At 35.9% G+C, this 19,436-nt stretch overlaps 1 protein-coding gene across 1 annotated transcript; it reads left to right on the top strand.

Annotated features, from left to right (window-relative positions):
* The first annotated feature begins 6,483 nt into the window (after positions 1 to 6,483).
* LOC117714211 (olfactory receptor 7E24-like) lies at positions 6,484 to 18,381 on the top strand. The gene is made up of 2 exons (XM_034510901.2): positions 6,484 to 6,684; positions 17,277 to 18,381. The coding sequence occupies exons 1-2, from the start codon at positions 6,620 to 6,622 to the stop codon at positions 18,217 to 18,219; spliced, it is 1,008 nt and encodes a 335-aa protein (XP_034366792.2). The 5' UTR covers positions 6,484 to 6,619; the 3' UTR covers positions 18,220 to 18,381.
* The last annotated feature ends 1,055 nt before the right edge of the window (positions 18,382 to 19,436 follow it).

Genomic DNA, 19,436 nt, shown 5'->3' on the forward strand with positions numbered 1-19,436 from the left:
AAAAAAAACTATCTTGATACTAAAATTTGTTTTGAGAATTGTATATTGCAGAATGATCAGCCTTGGTGTATCTACTCAACAAGCAAGCTGGGCAGACCTGCTCAAACCTCTGAGGTCCGGGAATTCCATCTGGATTCAGTGAAGACACAGCATCAGAGGATTGTCAATTTGCTCTTCCTCCCAACTCCTCTTCTAATATCTCAATGCCCATAATCAGCTTGAAGAAGCTAATGAAGAGTCAGCGCCCCTATTCCCTGGGCTTGGGGACTAAGGTGGTAAATGTTGGACTGTCTTTCTAGGGAAAAGTAGTGGTTTTGTGGGAATAGAGAGGATTAGCTAGAGGTTAATTCCATAGCCATAACCTATTAGTAGAAATCTGTATAATTAATATCAAGATGAAGATATAAATTCTTAAATGGCACCAATTTACTTTGATTACAAATTTTAAGGTTTTCATTGGCATGAGCTTCTTAGTGATATAAGAGTGAGATGAATATTGCTACTCTCATAGGCATTGTACCAGTATAACACATTTAGGAATACAAAGCTTAGACCCAGTCCTTCTTTAACTTTTTTTTTTTAACTGATTTGAGATGGTCAGCATGTGAGTTAAGGAACTATAGCAAATTCATGGCTTGGAGTTTATTTTAAGGGTGTACTCTATGTTTTATTTAGAAATAGCTGAGTGGAGTCAACAGGCAACAGTCCAGATTACCTCACATGGATAGTTGGTTTTCAAAACATCAGAAATCCTTAGAATTGACATGACAAACATTTCTGTATTAATGTTCATTTTCATTAGAGACCTGTCTGCTCTGGACAGCTTCCTATATTGAATTCTAAGAAGAAATTGAGCATCCTTGGAGTTACTCCAGTTGTGGTGAGACAGCCACTAGGCAAGAATTGCCACTTTCCTTCTATAGACAAATTACTGCCCAGAAAAGGACACACTTGCAGAATAGTCAACTGATTATATCTGCCTAGACAGAGTAATCAGCCCTTAATAATTCTGCAGCACTAAGGTTTGTCAGATGATCCTGGGCCAGAAGGCAGAAGAACAGATGCTCCAACGTTTTGAAGTAGAGCGAGTGTCCAGGAGTTCAGAGGTCTCTATAAATTGGCTAAGTTTTAGAAGCTGTGCTTTGTGCTTCCCACAATTATAGTTAACTCAGTCATTCTGGATTTCTGATGGGGTTGAAAACTTATAGCTATTTACCTTGAGAGAAAAGATTTGAGTGGATGGTCGTCAGCTGACATTCATCCTAAAACCAGGTTTAGAACTAAATGTTTTAGTTAGGATTGATGACAGAGGTGCTGGTTAGTCAACAAAAGGATGGACTGGGCATTAGGACTATCCTGTACCTCACTGGTACAAATTGGCATAATTATGCTCTAATTGTATTTTGTGAGAAAAGTTTCATTTTAACAGGAAGGGTGATGTGTAGGAGGAGCTAAGGTAGGAGGAGTTCTGAGAGGAAGAAAAGGAGTAAGAAGAGGAGAAGAAGAAGGAGAGGAGAAGCTAGGTGATGAAAGAGAGAAAGAGGGGGGATATAGGGAGGCAGATGTTCATGTATCTCCACCAGTCAAAGATACTTGTTATATCTAGGTTGGGTAGTGGGTTACACCTCTGATTGAACAATACCAAACTTATAAAGCCGATGATTAACATTTTTAAAAAAAATGTATAAATGCAAAAAGGAAAAGGGGGCATGGGATAGGGGTTTTCTAAGGGGGGAGGAATGGGGAAAGGGCATGGCATCTGAAGTGTAAATAAAATATCTAATAAAAATACTAAAAAAAAGAAAATGCAAAATACAAAAAGTTCTTAATACAAAACATCCAGGAAATTCACGACACAATGAGAAGATCAAACCTAAGGATAATAGGTATAGTTGAGAGTGAAGATTCCCAACTTAAAGGGCCAATAAATAACCTCAACAAAGTTATAGAAGAAAACTTCTCTAACCTAAATAACAAGATGCCCATAAACATACACAAAGCCTACAGAATGCCCAATGGACTAGACCAGTAGAAATACCTTCCGTTACAAAATAATCAAAACACCAAATGCACAAAACAAAAAAACAATATTAAATGCAGTAAGGAAAAAAGGTCAAGTAACATATAAAGGCAGACCTATCAGAATTACACCAGACTTCTCACCAGAGACTATAAAGCAAGAAGATCCTGGATAGATTTCATACAGACCCTAAGAGAACACAAATGCCAGCCCAGGCTACTATACCCTGAAAAACTCTAAATTAAATTAAATTGGAGAAACCAAGATATTTCATGACAAAACCAAATTTACACAATATCTTTTCACAAACCTAGCATTACAAAGGATAATAGCAGGAAAACTCCAATATAAGGAGGAAAATTATACCCTAGGAATAGCAAGAAAGTAATCCTCTTTCAACACATCCAAAAGAAGATAGCCACACAAAGATAATTCCCCTCTAATAAAAAAATAACATCAATGGACTCAGTTCCCCAATAAAAAGACATAGGCTAATGGTTTTGATACATAAACAGGACCCAGCATTTTGCTGCATACAGGAAACCCACCTCAGTCACAAAGACAGATACTACCTTAGAGTAAAAGGCTGAAAAACAATTTTCAATCAAATTGTCCTAAGAAACAAGCTGGAGTAGCCATTCTAAAACCTCCAGCCCAAGAACACAAAGGGAGGGACTCATGGCTCCACCTGTATAGGTAGTTGAGAGTGGCCTTGTCAGGCATCAGTGGAAGTGGAGGGCCTTGGTGCCTGAAAGTTTGGATTCCCTAGTATTGGGGAATTAGAGAGCAGGGAGGCAGGAATGGGAGGATGGTGAGAAAACACCCTTATAGAAACTCCTAGAATTATATGGATTAGAGATGACAGAGGCAGGCTGCCAGAAGACTAGATTCCAGAATTCAAACAAAAATTTTTCTTGATACTAAAATTTGTTTTGAGAGTTGTATATTGCAGAATATACAGCCTTGGTGTATCTACTCATCAAGCAAGCTGAGCAGACCTGCTCAAACCTCTGATGTCCTGGAATTCCAACTAGATGCAGTAAAGACACAGGATCAGAGGCATATCAATTTACTCTTCCCCCCACCCCTCTTCTAATATCTTCCCCATATTCTCTATTAGTTTCAGTGTATCAGGTTTTATGTGAAGGTCCTTGATCCATTGGACTTGAGCTTTGTACAAGGGGATAAGAATGGATCGATTTGCATTCTTCTACATGCTGACCTCCAGTTGAACCAGCATTGTTTGTTGAAAAATGCTGTCCTTTTTCCACTGGATGGTTTTAGGTCCCTTGTCAAAAATCAAGTGACTATAGGTGGGTGGGTTCATTTCTGGGTCTTCAATGTTATTCCATTGATCTTCCTGCCCGTCTCTGTACCAATATCATGCAGTTTTTATTACTATTGTTCTGTAGTACAGCTTGAGGTCAGAGATGGTGATTCCCCTAGACTTTCTTTTATTGTTGAGAAAAGTTTTCACTATCCTGTTTTTTGTTATTCCAAATGTATTTGAATATTGCTTTTTATAACTCTATGAAGAATTCAGTTGGAATTTTGATGGGTATTGCATTGAATCTGTAGATTGCTTTTGGCAAGATGGCCATTTTCACTATATTAATCCTGCCAATCCCTGAGCATGGGAGATCTTTTCATCTTCTGAGATCTTTGATTTATTTTTTCATAGACTTGAAGTTTTTTTTCATACAGATCTTTCACTTGCTTGGTTAGATTCACACCAAGGTATTTTATATTATTTGTGACTATTGTGAAGGGTGTCATTTCTCTAATTTCTTTCTCAGCCTGTTTATCTTTTGAATAGAGGAAGGCTACTGATTTGTTTGAGTTGATTTTATATCCAGCCACTTTGCTGAAGTTGTTTATCAGGTTTAGGAGTTCTCTGGTGTAGGTTTTAGGGTCACTTAAGTATACTGTCATATCATCTGCAAATAGTGACATTTTGACTTCTTCCTTTCTTATTTGTATCCCTTTGACTTCCTTTTGTGGTCTAATTGCTCTGGCTAGGACTTCCAGAACTATGTTGAATAGGTAGGGAGAGAGTAGGCAGCCTTGTCTAGTCCCTGACTTTAGTGGGATTGCTTCAAGTTTCTTTTCATTTATTTGATGTTGGATACTTGTTTGCTGTATATTGCTTTTACTATGTTAGGTATGGGCCTTAAATTCCTGATCTTTCCAAGACTTTTACTGTGCAGGCATGTTAAATTTTGTCAAATGTTTTCTCAGCATCTAGTGAGAAGATCATGTGATTTTTTTCCTTTGAGTTTGTTTATATAGTGGATTACATTTATGGATTTCAGAATACTAAACCATTCCTGCATTCTTGGGATAAAGCCTATTTCATCACGTTGGATGATCATTTTGATGTGTTATTGAATTCGGTTTGCAATAATTTTATTGAGTGTTTTTGCATTAATATTCATAAGGGAGATTGGTCTGAAGTTTTTTTCTTTGTTGTGTCTTATTGTGGTTTAGGTATGAGTGAAATTGTGACTTCATAGTATAGTTTCCTTTTTGTTGATGTTTCTTTATCTTGTCTTTTGTGTTGTGCTTATACCAGCTTTGTAGAAATTTTGGAGTGGTCCTTCTGGTTCTACTTTTAAAATGCTTTTATTACTTAAAATGATTTTTTAATTTAAATATATTTTGATTACGTTTCTCTCTTCCCATGTACTTCTAGAGGCTTCCAGAAGTTTCATCCAACTTTAAGTTATTTCTTACAAAACAAAAACCAAATATAACAACAAATTAATTTCGTTTTCTTGAATGTTTTAAGAAGGACTGGCTGTATTTAAATGCCTGGCAGAATTCTGATGTGACTTTTTCTATTCCTGAACTTTCTATACATGCTTCACTTTCTATTACTACTTTAATTCCCTCATTTGTTATGGGTATGCTTGGATGTTTGGCTTCTTCTTGGTTTCATTTTGGTAGTTTAGCTTTACATAGAAACTCATCTATTTCTTTTATGTTTTTCAGCTTACTACAGGTTTTTAAAATACCTTGCATAATATTTTGGAGTTCTTTGGTGTCTGGTATAGTGATTCCTTGTCTGTTTCTGACACTGTTCATTTTACTCCTTTCTTTCTTCTGGTTTGATGAGCCAAGGTATGTCAACTTTTTATCATTGTCTCTAAGAACCAGCCCTTAGATTTGTTTATTCCTTATATTGTTTTGTTTGTTTGTCTTTTATTAATTCCTACTCTGATTTTTATTATCTCTTGTCATTGACTGGGTTGGATTTGGTTTGGACCACTATTGGTTAAACACTCAAAATACTCTGAACTCTATTTGAGAGACAGTTGCACACCCACATTTATTGCAATAGATAGACAAGAAATTGAACCACCTGAACAGTTTATCAACAGATGAAGGGTTAAGAAAGTATGCTATGCATATGCATTATTTTGTCCTACAAATTATAACATTAGGAGGAAAATGAGTGAATATGAAATCATATGTTCTGTAAAATAATTCAGACTCAGAAATACAAATGCTACCTGTTTTCCATCATATGTGGAAACTGGGTTGAAGTGTGTTTGTGTGTGTGTGTGTGTGTGTGTGTGTGAGTGTGTGAGTGTGTGTTTAAACTAAAAATGGACTATGTTATAACCCTATTTCAGAAGAGAACATGCACTTTAGCTAGAGAATATAAAGAAATCAATTTCAAACTGATGGGGAATGTTCCTTACTGCTACTATTAAAGCTAACCCAGGTGTGAGGCAGTTTCCCAGTCAGTTTGAAAATTGATTTCATATATATATACACATATGAAGAGATATCTCATTATATATTATATTTATGAAGTTCTCAAGGAATAAATAAAATGAAAAGAGACCACAAGAGGGGAACAGGAGCTCTTAAAGATCCAGAGAGAATAAAAATAATTGTTAACATGTGCTTTGGAATGCAACAAGCTATATGGAATGTACAGTTATAGGACAATTTGGGCTCCAGGAGGTTGGAGTAGATGGATGTGAGGGATACTAGAAAAGAAGGACATACAAAAGCAAAATTTTCATGAAAATCGCATACTAAAATTTATTTCTTTTAGATAATAACTTGTAATTTAAAGTATTTTAAACATTCAGGTTTTCTAGATTATTCTTGTATTTTTGAAGATTATAATTACATCACTTCCAATGTCCTCCCTCTAAACCTTGCCATATATCACTCATTGAATGATTTGATCTTATTAAAATTAATGGCATGCAACATACAGATATTTTTATAGAATGAATAAAATATAGAAATACACTGAATGATAACTAGATTTCCCTTGAGATAAGAAAGAGCCATAAAGTTTTAGTTAAGTGTTTTTCTTTTCTTCCTTTTTAAAAATTCTAATACTAAAAACCTTTAAGTGAGTGTGATATTGTAAACCAATTTGTGTAATTATGAGCTCTGGGCATTCTATCTCCAAGATCATAAAAGAGTCAATAATTACTCCAGGCCATCAAAGTTCCAATGGCAAGGTTCAAGTACAGTTGGGGCACTGAAGTGTATTCTCCACTGGTGACTGATTGCATCAGGGGATTATTTTATTATTTATTGGTATCAAACATGTAAAAGAAACCAGAACCTTACATGAACAAGACAAAGGACTTACTTTGGATTTTGGTCATGACCCAGCAAGGAATAAGCTTAAATAAGTAAGTGCTGAAACATTGATCTCTTATCATAAGAGAAAAGTTGATGAGAGGAAATTGCCCTATTAATTTTCTTCTATGATGATTTGTTAATTTATGGTCTGTGTTGCATTAAGGTGGGCTAATATATAAGTCAATTTTATTTCATTCTCCATGAATTGTATTTGATAAAAACATTTCAGACACCAAAGGTAAAAGTGAAGTCTCTTTTTAAAAGCAGTCTTACAATATTATGAGTGTAAGATAAAAAAGAAGAAGGTGGATAACCACAGTACTATGTTTATTTCCCATAGTCATCCTATGGGTCCCTCAAAACTGTTTCATTGGAAATTCTGTTATTATGAAGATGAGGAAGAATAGCAAGTAAAGGAGAACAGCAGTAGCATCTTGAACCATTGCTAAAGGATTTTGTGCTCTGGACTCTGGCCTATACATCCCATATGGCTTATTTCTCTTCACTTACCTAATCACCTCTGTTTTGTCAATTACCAACTTGTTTTCTAGAAAACAAAAAGTACAGCCTTTATGTCAGTTTTACACCAGAGAATTGAGCAAAAAAAAAATGTAGTAATACACATTTGAAGTCGATCACTTAATTATTGACATGGGACCTCTTTTTTTTTCAGAAGGGTCTTTCTTAGTTACTCCCAATAATAACCTCTTATGTGTTTCATTTCTTGTAAATTTAGGAGATTTATATGTTTCTTTTTTGGGATTCCTTATACACCACTGTGGGAGACATCAAAAATTTCAACAAAAATAATAGCCATATATCACAGGCAAAGAACACAAAAGAATAGTAACATAGTAATTCAAGGAAGTCTGCCCTGGCCTCCAGGATAGCCTTGAAACTGTCCTTATCTTCCTCCATTCAAAAAATATTACACTGAATCATAACATAAAATCAGGTTTCTTTTTTATTTACTCAGAAGGCTAGATATAATATACGCTTTAGGTGAATGTGCCATCATAACCTCTAGAATTCAAGACTAATAGAAAAATGTTTCAGATAGACTAAGAAACAATACCAAAATGTAACCCCTGTAAGTATAAAGCATACATATAAGAAACATTGCACAGGCTGAGCAGGGTGTACTTATAAATTTAGGAGTGTGTGTATGTTTGTGTGTGTGTGTATGTGTGTGTGTGTGTGTGTGTGAAAGAGAGAGAGAGAGAGAGAGAGAGAGAGAGAGAGAGAGAGAGAGAGAGAGAGAGAGAGAGCAGAGACTGTTAATTTGAAAAGGAACAAGAAATGAGACAGCCTTTGAGGAGAAAGGGGGATTAAATCATATAATTACATTATAATCTCAAAACCTAAGGTAAATGAAAGAATATTGATCTAGAAAACTGTATTTTCATATGTTTAGCATATAACTTTGAAGGTACATTACATGTACTACTGCCTAGTTCATATCCTACAAACAGTAATAAGTTTGATAAGTTCTATTTTATCCTATTCTAAAAAGCAATAACTAAGCAAAAACCTTTTGCAATGGTTGAAAAAATGAAAACCTTTATTCCATCAGACTAAGAAATGATTTAATTTTGAATTTATTTATTTTTGTTTATTATTTCTATAATGCTTGGAAAGCTGTTAGTATCTGAGACTTGATGTTTTTATATGCGACAATTTTTAGTAAGTACAATTGCATTGGATAGTAACAGAAAATGGGAAAATCAATTGTATGACTAAGTATTGGTGAAATATTTATATATTATGAACAATAATATGTGAGATTAAATTTCATAAAATTCAAATATAATACCCTGCAACCTAAAATATTTTCTATTTATGTGATAAAAATTCTCATTTTCCCTTATATTAAGTATTTTTTAATAAATTGAAGACAATAATTATGTCTATTTCCTTTTCATTTCCACATGGCTTTTACTATGGTTAACATAAAAGATGTTTCAAAAACTACATGCCAACATTAAATAGACCCTTTATTAGCTTACAAAGATTGGTCATAATCAATGTGACTTCAAAACATTAGGTAATTCTTTTCTATGCTTTCATCTCCTAAAAATACCCCCTCATAAGAATAGAATCATGATTTTTAATCTTATCATTGAAAGCATTACAGCATTCATATATTCAAAGTTCATGACATAGATTTTGACAGGCATAGAAAATTTACAAGACAGAAAAACTGGGTATGTGAACTTTAGAACTTAGTCTAAGGCATATTTAGACTATCTTATCAGCCTTTAAATGTCATGTCCATCAAAACTCTTATTTACTACTTATGGGACAAATTAGCAAATAAAAAAAGTATAGAGGTTCCTCAAATAACTAACAGTAGATTTATCATGTAATTCAATTATAGCACTAACAGATATTTACCCAAAGCACTCCAAATCATGACATCACAGAGACACATAAGTTTTGATTATTATTCACAATAGGTAACTTATGGAAGCAGCTTAAGTACCCAACAGAGGAATGGATAAAGAAATTACAGAATGTATATGATTAATTTTTTCAGCCATAACATAACAAAATTGTGTTATTTGCAAGAGAATAAATGCAACTAGAGACCATATTAAACAGATTATGCCAATCTCAGAAAATATTTTTTCAATAATAAAATTAGGGCATGTTCAGTTTTACTAGAAATTACAAACACTTGTAATTCCTTGCATTTGTTTCCCCTAAATTTTATATAAGTGTTTATATAAGGTGCATGCATATGATATGAAATCAGTAGTGAAAGTGTGTAAAGAAAAAAGAAGACAAACAAGGGTGGACACTTAAGGGGAAAAGGGTGAAATGTGTTCAATATACAGTGTATACTCACACCAAATGTCTTAGGTGTCACAAAATCTTGTATAGTAATATTTACAATGATATTTTAAGTTGATACTGTCATGCTGATAGAATTCTCAAAGAAAGATATACGCACTGGTGGTATTTTCCTATCTGTAGGGGCTATCCACCCATATATTGCAGAAGGGCAATATTCTTTAGTACAAACACACAGAGGTAGAAAGATAGATAAAATAAACATTGAGCTCCATATAATACAAGTTCAATTACATTGGATTAAACTACTTACATCCTGACCTCTATGGCTCATCATTATCTGTTCTTCTGAAGTAAAGCAGAAATATCATTTCTCATGAAGATGGAATTTCTTAATATATTATCAAAGCACAATTATTAATAAATAGACTTTAGGTGTATCATCTATATAGAATAAGTTATATAAATGACAATTATTGAGATTTGGAGGAGTAACAAATGTTTATAATATTGGAATCAAACAATTATCATTAGTTTTACTATATTAAGAGAGAGTCTAAAGAGCTTTTCATTGAAAATTTTATTTTTATACACTTTATTCTAGTTATAGTCATCCCACCCTTCATCCCAGATCCTTCCAATCTACCCGCCCACCTGACCCTACACACTTTCTCTCTCTTTAGAATACCAACATGCTAACAGTGAATCAAAGACAAAACAAAACAAATATACAGACAAAAGTTCAATAAGACAAAAAATCAAGAATTTTTTAAGGAGCCTAAGAAGAATGCTCAGTGTGCAGTATACAGCTTGAGACCTTGTGTTTGAATACCCAAGACCAGTGCAAACTGGTAAAAACCATAGCATGTCCTGTAACTTCAGTACTGAGGGTAGGAGTAGAAACAAGAAAATTTCAGGTACTTGCTATAGAAGTTGTTGTTTTAATATTTTTTAAACTAATTTGGTTTACATCCCGATCTTAGCTTCCCCTTTCTCCTCTCCTCCCAGACCCTCCCCAACATACTCCTAGCATTCCTTTCTCCTCAGAAAAGGCTCAATAAAAGGAAGGCCTCACATGGGTATCAACCAACCTTGGCTTGTCAAAGTTGTAGTAGGACTAGGTACAACTTCTCCTACTGTGGTTATGCAAGGCAGCCCAGGTAGGGGAAAGGGGGCTATAAATTGGCAACAGTCAGATAGAGCTCCTGCTCCTGCTGTTAGAAGTGCATGTGAAGACCAAGCTATCAATTGTTACCTATGTGCCAAGGGCCTAGGTCTTGCTATATGTTCACTTTATTATGTTTCGGTATGAACCTTGTTTCCCAGACATCTCCAAGACTTTTATCATAAAAGGTGATGGATTTTGTCAAAGTTTTTTTCAGCATCTCATGAGATTATAATGTGGTGGGGTTTTTTCCTTTCAGTTTGTTTATATAATGGAATATATTTATGAATTTTCATATGTTGCACCAGCCCTGCATCTCTGGTATTAAGTCTTTTTGATTATGGTGAATAATTTTTTGATGTAATTTTGAATTTGATTTGCAAATATTTTATTGAATTTTTGCATCAATGTTCATAAGGGAGATTGGTCTGCAATTCTCTTTTTTTGGTTGAGTCTGTGTGTGGTTTAGGTATCAGGATGATTGTGGCTTCATAAAATGAAATTGCCAGTGTTCCCACTATTTCTATTTCATGGAATAGTTTGAGTAATATTGGTATTAGCTCTTCTTTGAACGTCTGCCTAAATTCTGCACTAAAGCCACCTGGCCACAGGTTTTTTGGTTCACAGATTTTTAATGACTGCTTCTATTTTCTTAGGGATTATAAACCTATTTTAAATGTTTTCCTGATCTTGATTTAACTTTGGTAAGGGGTATTTATCAAGAAAATCATCCAAATAACTTACATTTTCCAAATTTATGGATTACATATTTGTGAAGTAAGACGTAATTATTCTTTGGATTTTATTTGTGTTGGTTGTTATGTTCTTGTTTTCATTTCTGATTTTGTTAATTTATTTGTGTCTCTCTGACTTTTAGTTAGTTTGGTTGTTTGTCTATATTGTCGATTTTCTCAAAGAACCAGATCTTTGTTATTGTTGTTGTTTTTTAAAAATTTTTTGTAATGTTCTCTTTTTTATTGGCTATTTTATTTACATTTTAAATGTTATCCCCTTTTCTGGTTTCCCCCCCACAAACTCCCTATCCCATCTTCTATCCCCCCCTGCTTTTATGACGGTGTTTCCCCACTCACCTACCCACTTCCACTTCACCCTAGCATTCCCCTATGCTGGGGCATTGATCTTTCACAGGACCAAGGGCTTCCCCTCCCATTGATGCCAGATAAGGAAATCCTCAGCTATATATGCAGCTGGAACCATGGGTCCCTTCTTGTGTATGCTTTGGTTGATGGTTTAGTTCCTGGGGGCTTTGGGGGATCTGGTTGATATTATTGTTATTCCTATGGTGTGTCAAACCCCTTCAACTCTTACAGTCTTTTCCCTAACTCTTTCATTGGGGTCCCATTCTATTTGTTTCTAATTAATGAATTTCAGCCAATATTTTAATTTATTGTGCCATCTACTCCTCTTAGGTATGTTTGCTTCTTTTTGTTTTTGTTCTAGAGCTTATATGTGTACTGTCAAGTCACTAGTATTGAGATACCACTAATTTCTTCTTTTTCCAATAATTTAATATTTTTTTTTTTGTTCACCTTAGATTCTGATCACAGCTCTGGCTCCCTCCTCTCTTCCCATTCCAACCTTGACAAAATCCTTCCCCCATTGCCCTTTCCCTTCTTCACAGAGAAAGGGAGACACTCCTTGTGTACCAGTCCACCCTGGGATATCTAGTGATAAGCACGACAGAAATCCTCTCCCGCTGAGGCTCAACCAGGTAGTCCAGGTAGAGGGAAGGGGAGCCAATGGCAGGAACAGAGACAGCCCCCACTCCACTTGTTAGGGGACCCACATGAAGACCAAGCTGCACATTTGCTACTAATGTCTAGGGAGTCTAGGTCCAGCTCCTGCATGTTCCCCAGCTGGTGGCCCCCATGGCATCAAGCTAGTTGATTCTATAGGTCTTCTTTTGGTATCATTGACCCCTTTAGCTTGTTCACTTCTATCCCCAACTCTTCCACAAGACTTCTCAGCTCCACCTGATGTTTGGCTGTGGTTTCTGCATCTGACCCCATCTGCTGCTGGATGAAGCTTCTCAGGAGACAGTTACACCAACCTCTTTTCTTAAAACATAGCAGAGTATCACTATTAGTTTCAGTGGTTGGCTTTCTCACATGGATGGGTCTCAAACTGAAGTAGTTGTTTCTTCAGTCACCGCCCCTGCTTTATCCCTGTATGTCTTGTAGGCAAGACAAATTTTGGAATGAAGGTTTTGTGGGTGAATTGATGTTCTGCTCCCTAATCTGGAAGTCCTTTCTGGCTACAGGAGGTGGCTACTTCAGTCTCTATATCTCCCTCTAGTAAGAATCTCAGGTAGGGTCACCCCCCATTGACTCCCTGTATCCTTTCTCATCCTAGGCCTCCAGCTAGTCACAAGAGAGGCCCCAATTTCATTCTCTCTTCCAGCCTACTCCCCTCGGCAATCTTTCCACACCTAATAATCTGCCCCATTACTCTCTCCACATTCTTCTATCCAGTCCTCTCACTCTATCCACCACTGGTGACTATTAGAGTCCCCTTCTGGGTGAGAGTCATGAATTCATGGGGCTATCTCATTACTCAATTTCTTTGGGTCTGTGGATTGTAACATTGTTGATCCTACATGGTTTGGCTAATGCCCACTTATAAATGAATATATTCCATATGTGTCTCTCTTGCTCTGGATTACAGGAAACAATTTCCTGAACAGAACACTAATTCCTCAGGTTCTAAGATCACTAATTGATGAATAGAACCTCATGAACCCGAAAAGCTTCTGTAAGATAAAGGCTACTATCAGATCGGGAAACTCAAGAAATTAGACACCCAAAATCCAAACGATTCAATTGAAAAAATGGGGTATAGAGCTAAACAGAGAATTGTCAACAGAGGAATCTCAAATGCCTGAGAAGCAGTTAAAGAAATATTCAACATCCTTAGTCATCAGAGAATTGCAAATGAAAAAATCCCGAGACTCTGTCTTCCAACTGTCAGAATAGCTAAGATCAAAAACTCAAGTGATAGCAGATGTTGGTGAGAATGTGGAGCAAGGGGAACACTCCTCCATTGCTGGTGGAAGTGTAAGCTTGTACAATCATTTTGGAAATCATTTTGGCAGTTTCTCAGAAGAGTGGGAATTTTCTACCCATAAGATGCCCCACTCTACCAAAAGGACACTTGCTCAACTATGTTCAAAACAACTTTATTCATAATAACCAGAAACTAAAACAACTTAAATGTCCAACTAAAAATGAGTAAAGAAAATATGGTACATCTACACAATAGAATACTATCCACATACTAAAAACAAAGACATGAATAATATCTTTATGCAGTCAATTAGGGCAATGGATTTTCCTCTTAGCAGGGCTTTCATCATGTCATATAAGATTAGATATATTATGTATCCATTTTTATTAAATTCTAGAAAATCATTTATTTATTTATTGAACCAGTAGTCATTGAGTAGAGAGATGTTCAGTTTCTATGGGATTGTGAGCTTTCTTTTGTTTCTGTTATTGTGAAGTCCCACTTAATCCACTTATCAGTGAGTGAATACCATGTGTGAGTGAATACTTGGGCACAGGGGAAAAGTTCCTGAACAAAACACCAATAGCTTATGCTCTAAGATCAAGAATTGACAAATAGGATCTCATAAAATTGCAAAGTTTCTATAAGGCAAAGGACACTGTCAATAGGACAAAATGGCAACCAAACAGATTGGGAAAACATCTTTACCAATCCCACATTCGATAGAGGGTTAATAACCAAGTTATACAAGAACTGAAGAAATTAGACTCTAGACAATCAAATAACTTGAGTAAAAAGTGGGGTAATATCCAATATATACAAAGAACTCAAGAAATTAGACTCCAGACAACCAAATAACTCTCTTAAAAATGGGGTATAGAGCTAAACAAAGAATTCTCAACTGAGGAAACTCTAATGGCCAAGAAGCATCTAAAGAAATGTGAGCATCCTTAGTCATTGGGGAAATGCAAATCAAAACAACCCTGAGATACCACCTCACACCAGTCAGAATGGCTAAGATCAAAATCTAGGAGACAACAGATGCTGGTGAGGATGTGGAGAAAGAGGTACACTCTTCCATTGTTGGTGAGGTTGCAAGCTTGTACAACCACTCTAAAAATCAGTCTGGCGTTTCCTCAGAAAATTGGACATAGCATTACCTGAGGACGCAGATATACCATTCCTGGGCATATACCCAGAAGATGCTTCAACATATAACAAGGACATATGCTCCACTATGTTCATAGCAGCCTTATTTATAATAGCCAGCAACTGGAAAGAACCCAGATGTCCTTCAACAGAGGAATGAATACAGAAAATGTGGTACATTTACACAATGGAGTACTACTCAGCTCTTAGAAACAATGAATTCTATAAATTCTTAGGCAAATGGATGGAACTAGAAAATATCATCCTGAGTGAGGTAACCCAATCACAAAAGAGCACACATGGTATTCACTCACTGATAATGGGATATTAGGCCAGAAGCTTCATGTTTTTATATATTTAGGATGATGTTGACCATGTTTCATATTTGGTTTTCATTAGGTTGAGGTATGTTCCTCTGCTCCTACATTTTCTAGGATCTTTATAATTAAAGCATAATAAGAGTTGGATTTTATCACAGGATTTTCTGCATCTATTGAGATGATAATATGATTTTTTGTTTTTAATTCTATTTATGTGTTTTATTGAACACATGTGTTGAAGATTCCTGTATAATCTGGATAAAACCAACTGGATCATGGTGAATAAGCTATTTTCATGTGTGTTGGTATTCTGTTTGTAAGTATTTTATTGAGCATTTTAAAATCTATATTGACCAGGATTATTGCTCTTTAGTTTTCTTTTTTTTGGTGAGCCTTTACCTTATGTTACTTTTGTGATGATATTGGATTCATAGGAATAGTTCAGAAGCGGTTCTTCTTTCTATATTTTAAAAAACAATTTAAGAAGATTTGGCTGTCTGATGTAAACATCTGGGAGAAATTAGCTGTCAATTCTTCTAGCCCTGGACAGTTTTAGCTAGAAATCTTTTTATTACTATTTAAACTTCCTAATTTATGATGGATATATTTAGTTTGAATAATTCTTCTTGGCTTAGTTTTGGTGATTTGATGAATCTATAATTCATTCATTTCTTTATTGCTTACATGTAGTTTAGATTTAAAGTAAATTCTTTTAAATGAATTATTTGATTTATTTGTATTCCAGTTGTTTCTCTTCCCTTCTACAGTTCTTCATCCTATTCCTTCTCCCTCTTGGCCTCTCAGAGGGTTCTCTCCTTCCACCAGGCTTCTCCCTTCCCTGAGATCTCAAGTCTCTAGAGAATTAAGTGCAGCTCCCACTGAGTCCAGACCAGACAGACTTCCAGTACATATGTGCCAGGGGCCTCAGACTTGCCTGTGTATGCTCCTGGTTGGTGGCTCAGTCTCTGGGAGCTCTCTGGTGTCTGAATTAGTTGAGACTGCTGATCTTCCTATGGGGTCACTTTCCCCTTCAACTTCTTCAATCTTCCCCTAATTCAACCACAGGGGTTCCTTATTCATTCTAGTGATTGGGTGTATCTGCAGCTGTCTCAGTCAGCTGCTGGTAGGGCCTTTCAGAGAACAGCCATGCCAGGCTGTCTGTAAGCACATCATAGCATCAATAACAATGTTAGGCCTTGGTGCCCCCTTCTATGAGATGGATCCAAATTGGGCTGGTCAATAGACAGCCTTTTCTTCAGTCTCTTCTTTGTTTTTATCCCTGCAATTATTTTAGACAGGGACAATTCTGGGTTATAAATTTTGACTGTGGTTGGTAACTCCATCCCTCCACTTGAGGCCCTATCTATTGGAGGTGGACTCATTGAGTTTCCACTCCCCAATGTTGGGCATTTTGGCTAAGGTCACTCCTATTGAGTCCTGAGAGTCTCTTACTTCCCAGGTTTCTGGGAATTTCTAGAGGGTCTTCCTGCCTCCCAATGCCAGTCCCTTCATGTTTTTATTCATTCTCCTGTCCTCTGGGTTTCTATCCTGTTTCCCTCCAATAACCTGTGGTCTTTATCACTATTGCTTTGTAGTACAGTTTGGGGTCTGGGATAGTGATTCCCCCAGAAGGTTTTCCTAAGTAGATAATCTAGTACAAAATTTTGAAGTATTCCCTTGTAACAATTATGTTCACTATCTAAATGAACCATAGTAAATTACTGTACAAAATAATACAGTTTAGACAATTAGTGTTTTCATAAAGTAGCTACCTATGACTTAAGGAAAAATGTGCTATATTCTGTTTTTATTGTTTTTCTGCAATAGTAAGGATTTTGAAAAGTGAAACGATATTATTTTCTTCTCTGTGTCATCCAAAAGGTTTTCTTTATTTTTATCATAATCCTAAACTTCTGATCCCTCATGTTCTGGCTTTAGTACTCTGTTAAGTTTACTTCCCCACGAATATACTTGTATAAAAGATTATAACATGGAAACTTATATGTAGAGTTGTAGATGATTGGTCTCGTCATGACACCGAAAGCTATGGACCTCAAGTGAGAACATTTTACTAGTAGTAAGTTTGACTTAAAAAATAAATGTTTTAAAAATTATTTCTCTTTTTTCTGAGATCATAGTGTTATTATACTTTATGTCATGTATTTTTCCAATAAATTTTGTTTCTCCAAAGGTGTTCAAACAATACAGAAGCACAAAATCTACAAGTTGTTTCACAATTCCGTCTCATGAGCCTCTCAGAGAATCCAGAACTGCAGCCTTTCCTTTTTGTGCTGTTTCTATCTTTGTACATGATCACAGTGCTTGGAAATCTGCTCATCATTCTGGCTGTGAGCTCTGACTTCCACCTCCATACTCCCATGTATTTCTTTCTCTCCAACCTTTCCTGGTCTGACATTTGTTTGATCTCTACTATAGTCCCAAAGATAATTTGGGATATTAAAACTAAAAGCAGAATCATCTCCTATGTGGGCTGCCTAACACAGATGTCCATGTTTATAGTTTTTGCATGTATGGATAGTATGCTTCTGACTGCAATGGCCTATGATAGGTTTGTGGCCATCTGTCACCCTCTGCGTTATAAGATTATTATGAATCCTAACCTCTGTGCCTTCTTAGTTTTGGCATCTGTTTTGGCAAGTCTTGTGGACTCTCAGGTGCACAATTTGATTGTGCTACAATTTACATACTTCAATGATATGGAAATCTCTAACTTTTTTTGTGACCCTTCACAACTTCTTAATCTTAACTGTTCTGAAATGTTCACAAAAAACATAGTTATACATTTTATTGGTGTCTTTTTTGGTTTATTTTCAACGTCAGGAATTATTTTCTCATACTATAAAATTATTTCTTCCATCCTGAGAATTTCATCAACAGATGGAAAGTATAAAGCCTTTTCCACCTGTGGGTCTCACCTGTCAGCTGTTTGCTTATTTTATGGAACATCCATTGGAGTATACATTGGCTCAACTGGATCAAATTCTCCTGAAAACTGTGCAGTTGCTTCACTTATGTACACAGTGGTCACACCTATGCTTAATCCCTTCATCTACAGCCTGAGGAACAGGGACATTAAAACTGCCCTATGGCAGCTGCAGAAAAGAGCAATGTAATTGCATAACACATTCATTCATTTTTGAAGTTTGAGTTCTTAATGCAACTATCTATACATGAAAATATAACCTCTTTGATGTTGTGCCTTTAATTTCACTCCATTAATACCTAAATACATATCCTTTTAGTTTGTCTTTAATTAAATTAAATGAGAATATCTACTTATGAATTAGTTAATAACATTCAACTTCACCATCCATCAGATAAACCAATACTCTATTTCATCCTAGCCACATTGTCTGTGATTAAGAAAACAAATAAAAATAAACTATAATAGAGATAGAGAGAAAAGAGAACATTTATAAATCACCAAGGTTTCTGGTCTGCACCTGAGCACTAAGCAGATCTTGAGTTTCAGTTCTGCACCTAATCGCACAAAATTCAGACTAGGTGGGGGTCCCAGAAGCTCTAACCCCAGCAGTATCTTAGGTAAAGAGACAGCAACACCCACCCCAAACAAGGAGTAACTGGGACCTACTGGGACCCAGGAATTCACTCCTGCCCAGGGGCACCAGTCCCTCCCAGTCTGTCCTGAGCACTGAACAGATCTTGAGCTTCAGCTCTTCACCCAATCCCACAAAACCCAGAGGAGATGGGGCTCCCAGGAGCTCTATCCCCAGCAGCAACACCCACCCCAAACAGTTCTGACATAACCAAGATAATAGGAAAGACAGGCTCCATTCAGAAACAGTGATCTCAAGTAGCACTAAAGATAACCAGATGGTGAAAGGCAAGTGCAAGATCATAAGCATCAGCAATCCAAGGTACTTGGTATCATCGGAACCTAGTTTTCCCCACAATAGAACATCCTGAATACCCCATCAGACCAGAAAAACAAGACTCAGATTTAAAATAATTTCTTATAATGATGAGGAGTTTAAGAGGACATAAATAACACTCTCAAAGGAATTGAAGAGAACACAGATAAACAGATAGAAGCCCTTAAAGAGGAAACGCAAAAAATCTTTAAAGAATTACAAGAAAACACAACCAAACAGGTGAAGGAACTGAACAAAATGATCCAGGACAAAAAAATGGAATGAGAAACAATAAAGAAATCACAAAGGGAGACTACCCAGGAGATAGAAAACTTAGGAAAGAGATCAGGAATCATAGACATGAGCATCACCAACAGAATACAAGAAATAGAAGACAGAATCTCAGGTGCAGAAGATACCATAGAAAACATTGACACAATTGTCAAAAAAATGCAAAG

This window comes from Arvicanthis niloticus, chromosome 8, assembly GCF_011762505.2.
Source record: "Arvicanthis niloticus isolate mArvNil1 chromosome 8, mArvNil1.pat.X, whole genome shotgun sequence".
Classification (NCBI taxonomy): domain Eukaryota; kingdom Metazoa; phylum Chordata; class Mammalia; order Rodentia; family Muridae; genus Arvicanthis; species Arvicanthis niloticus.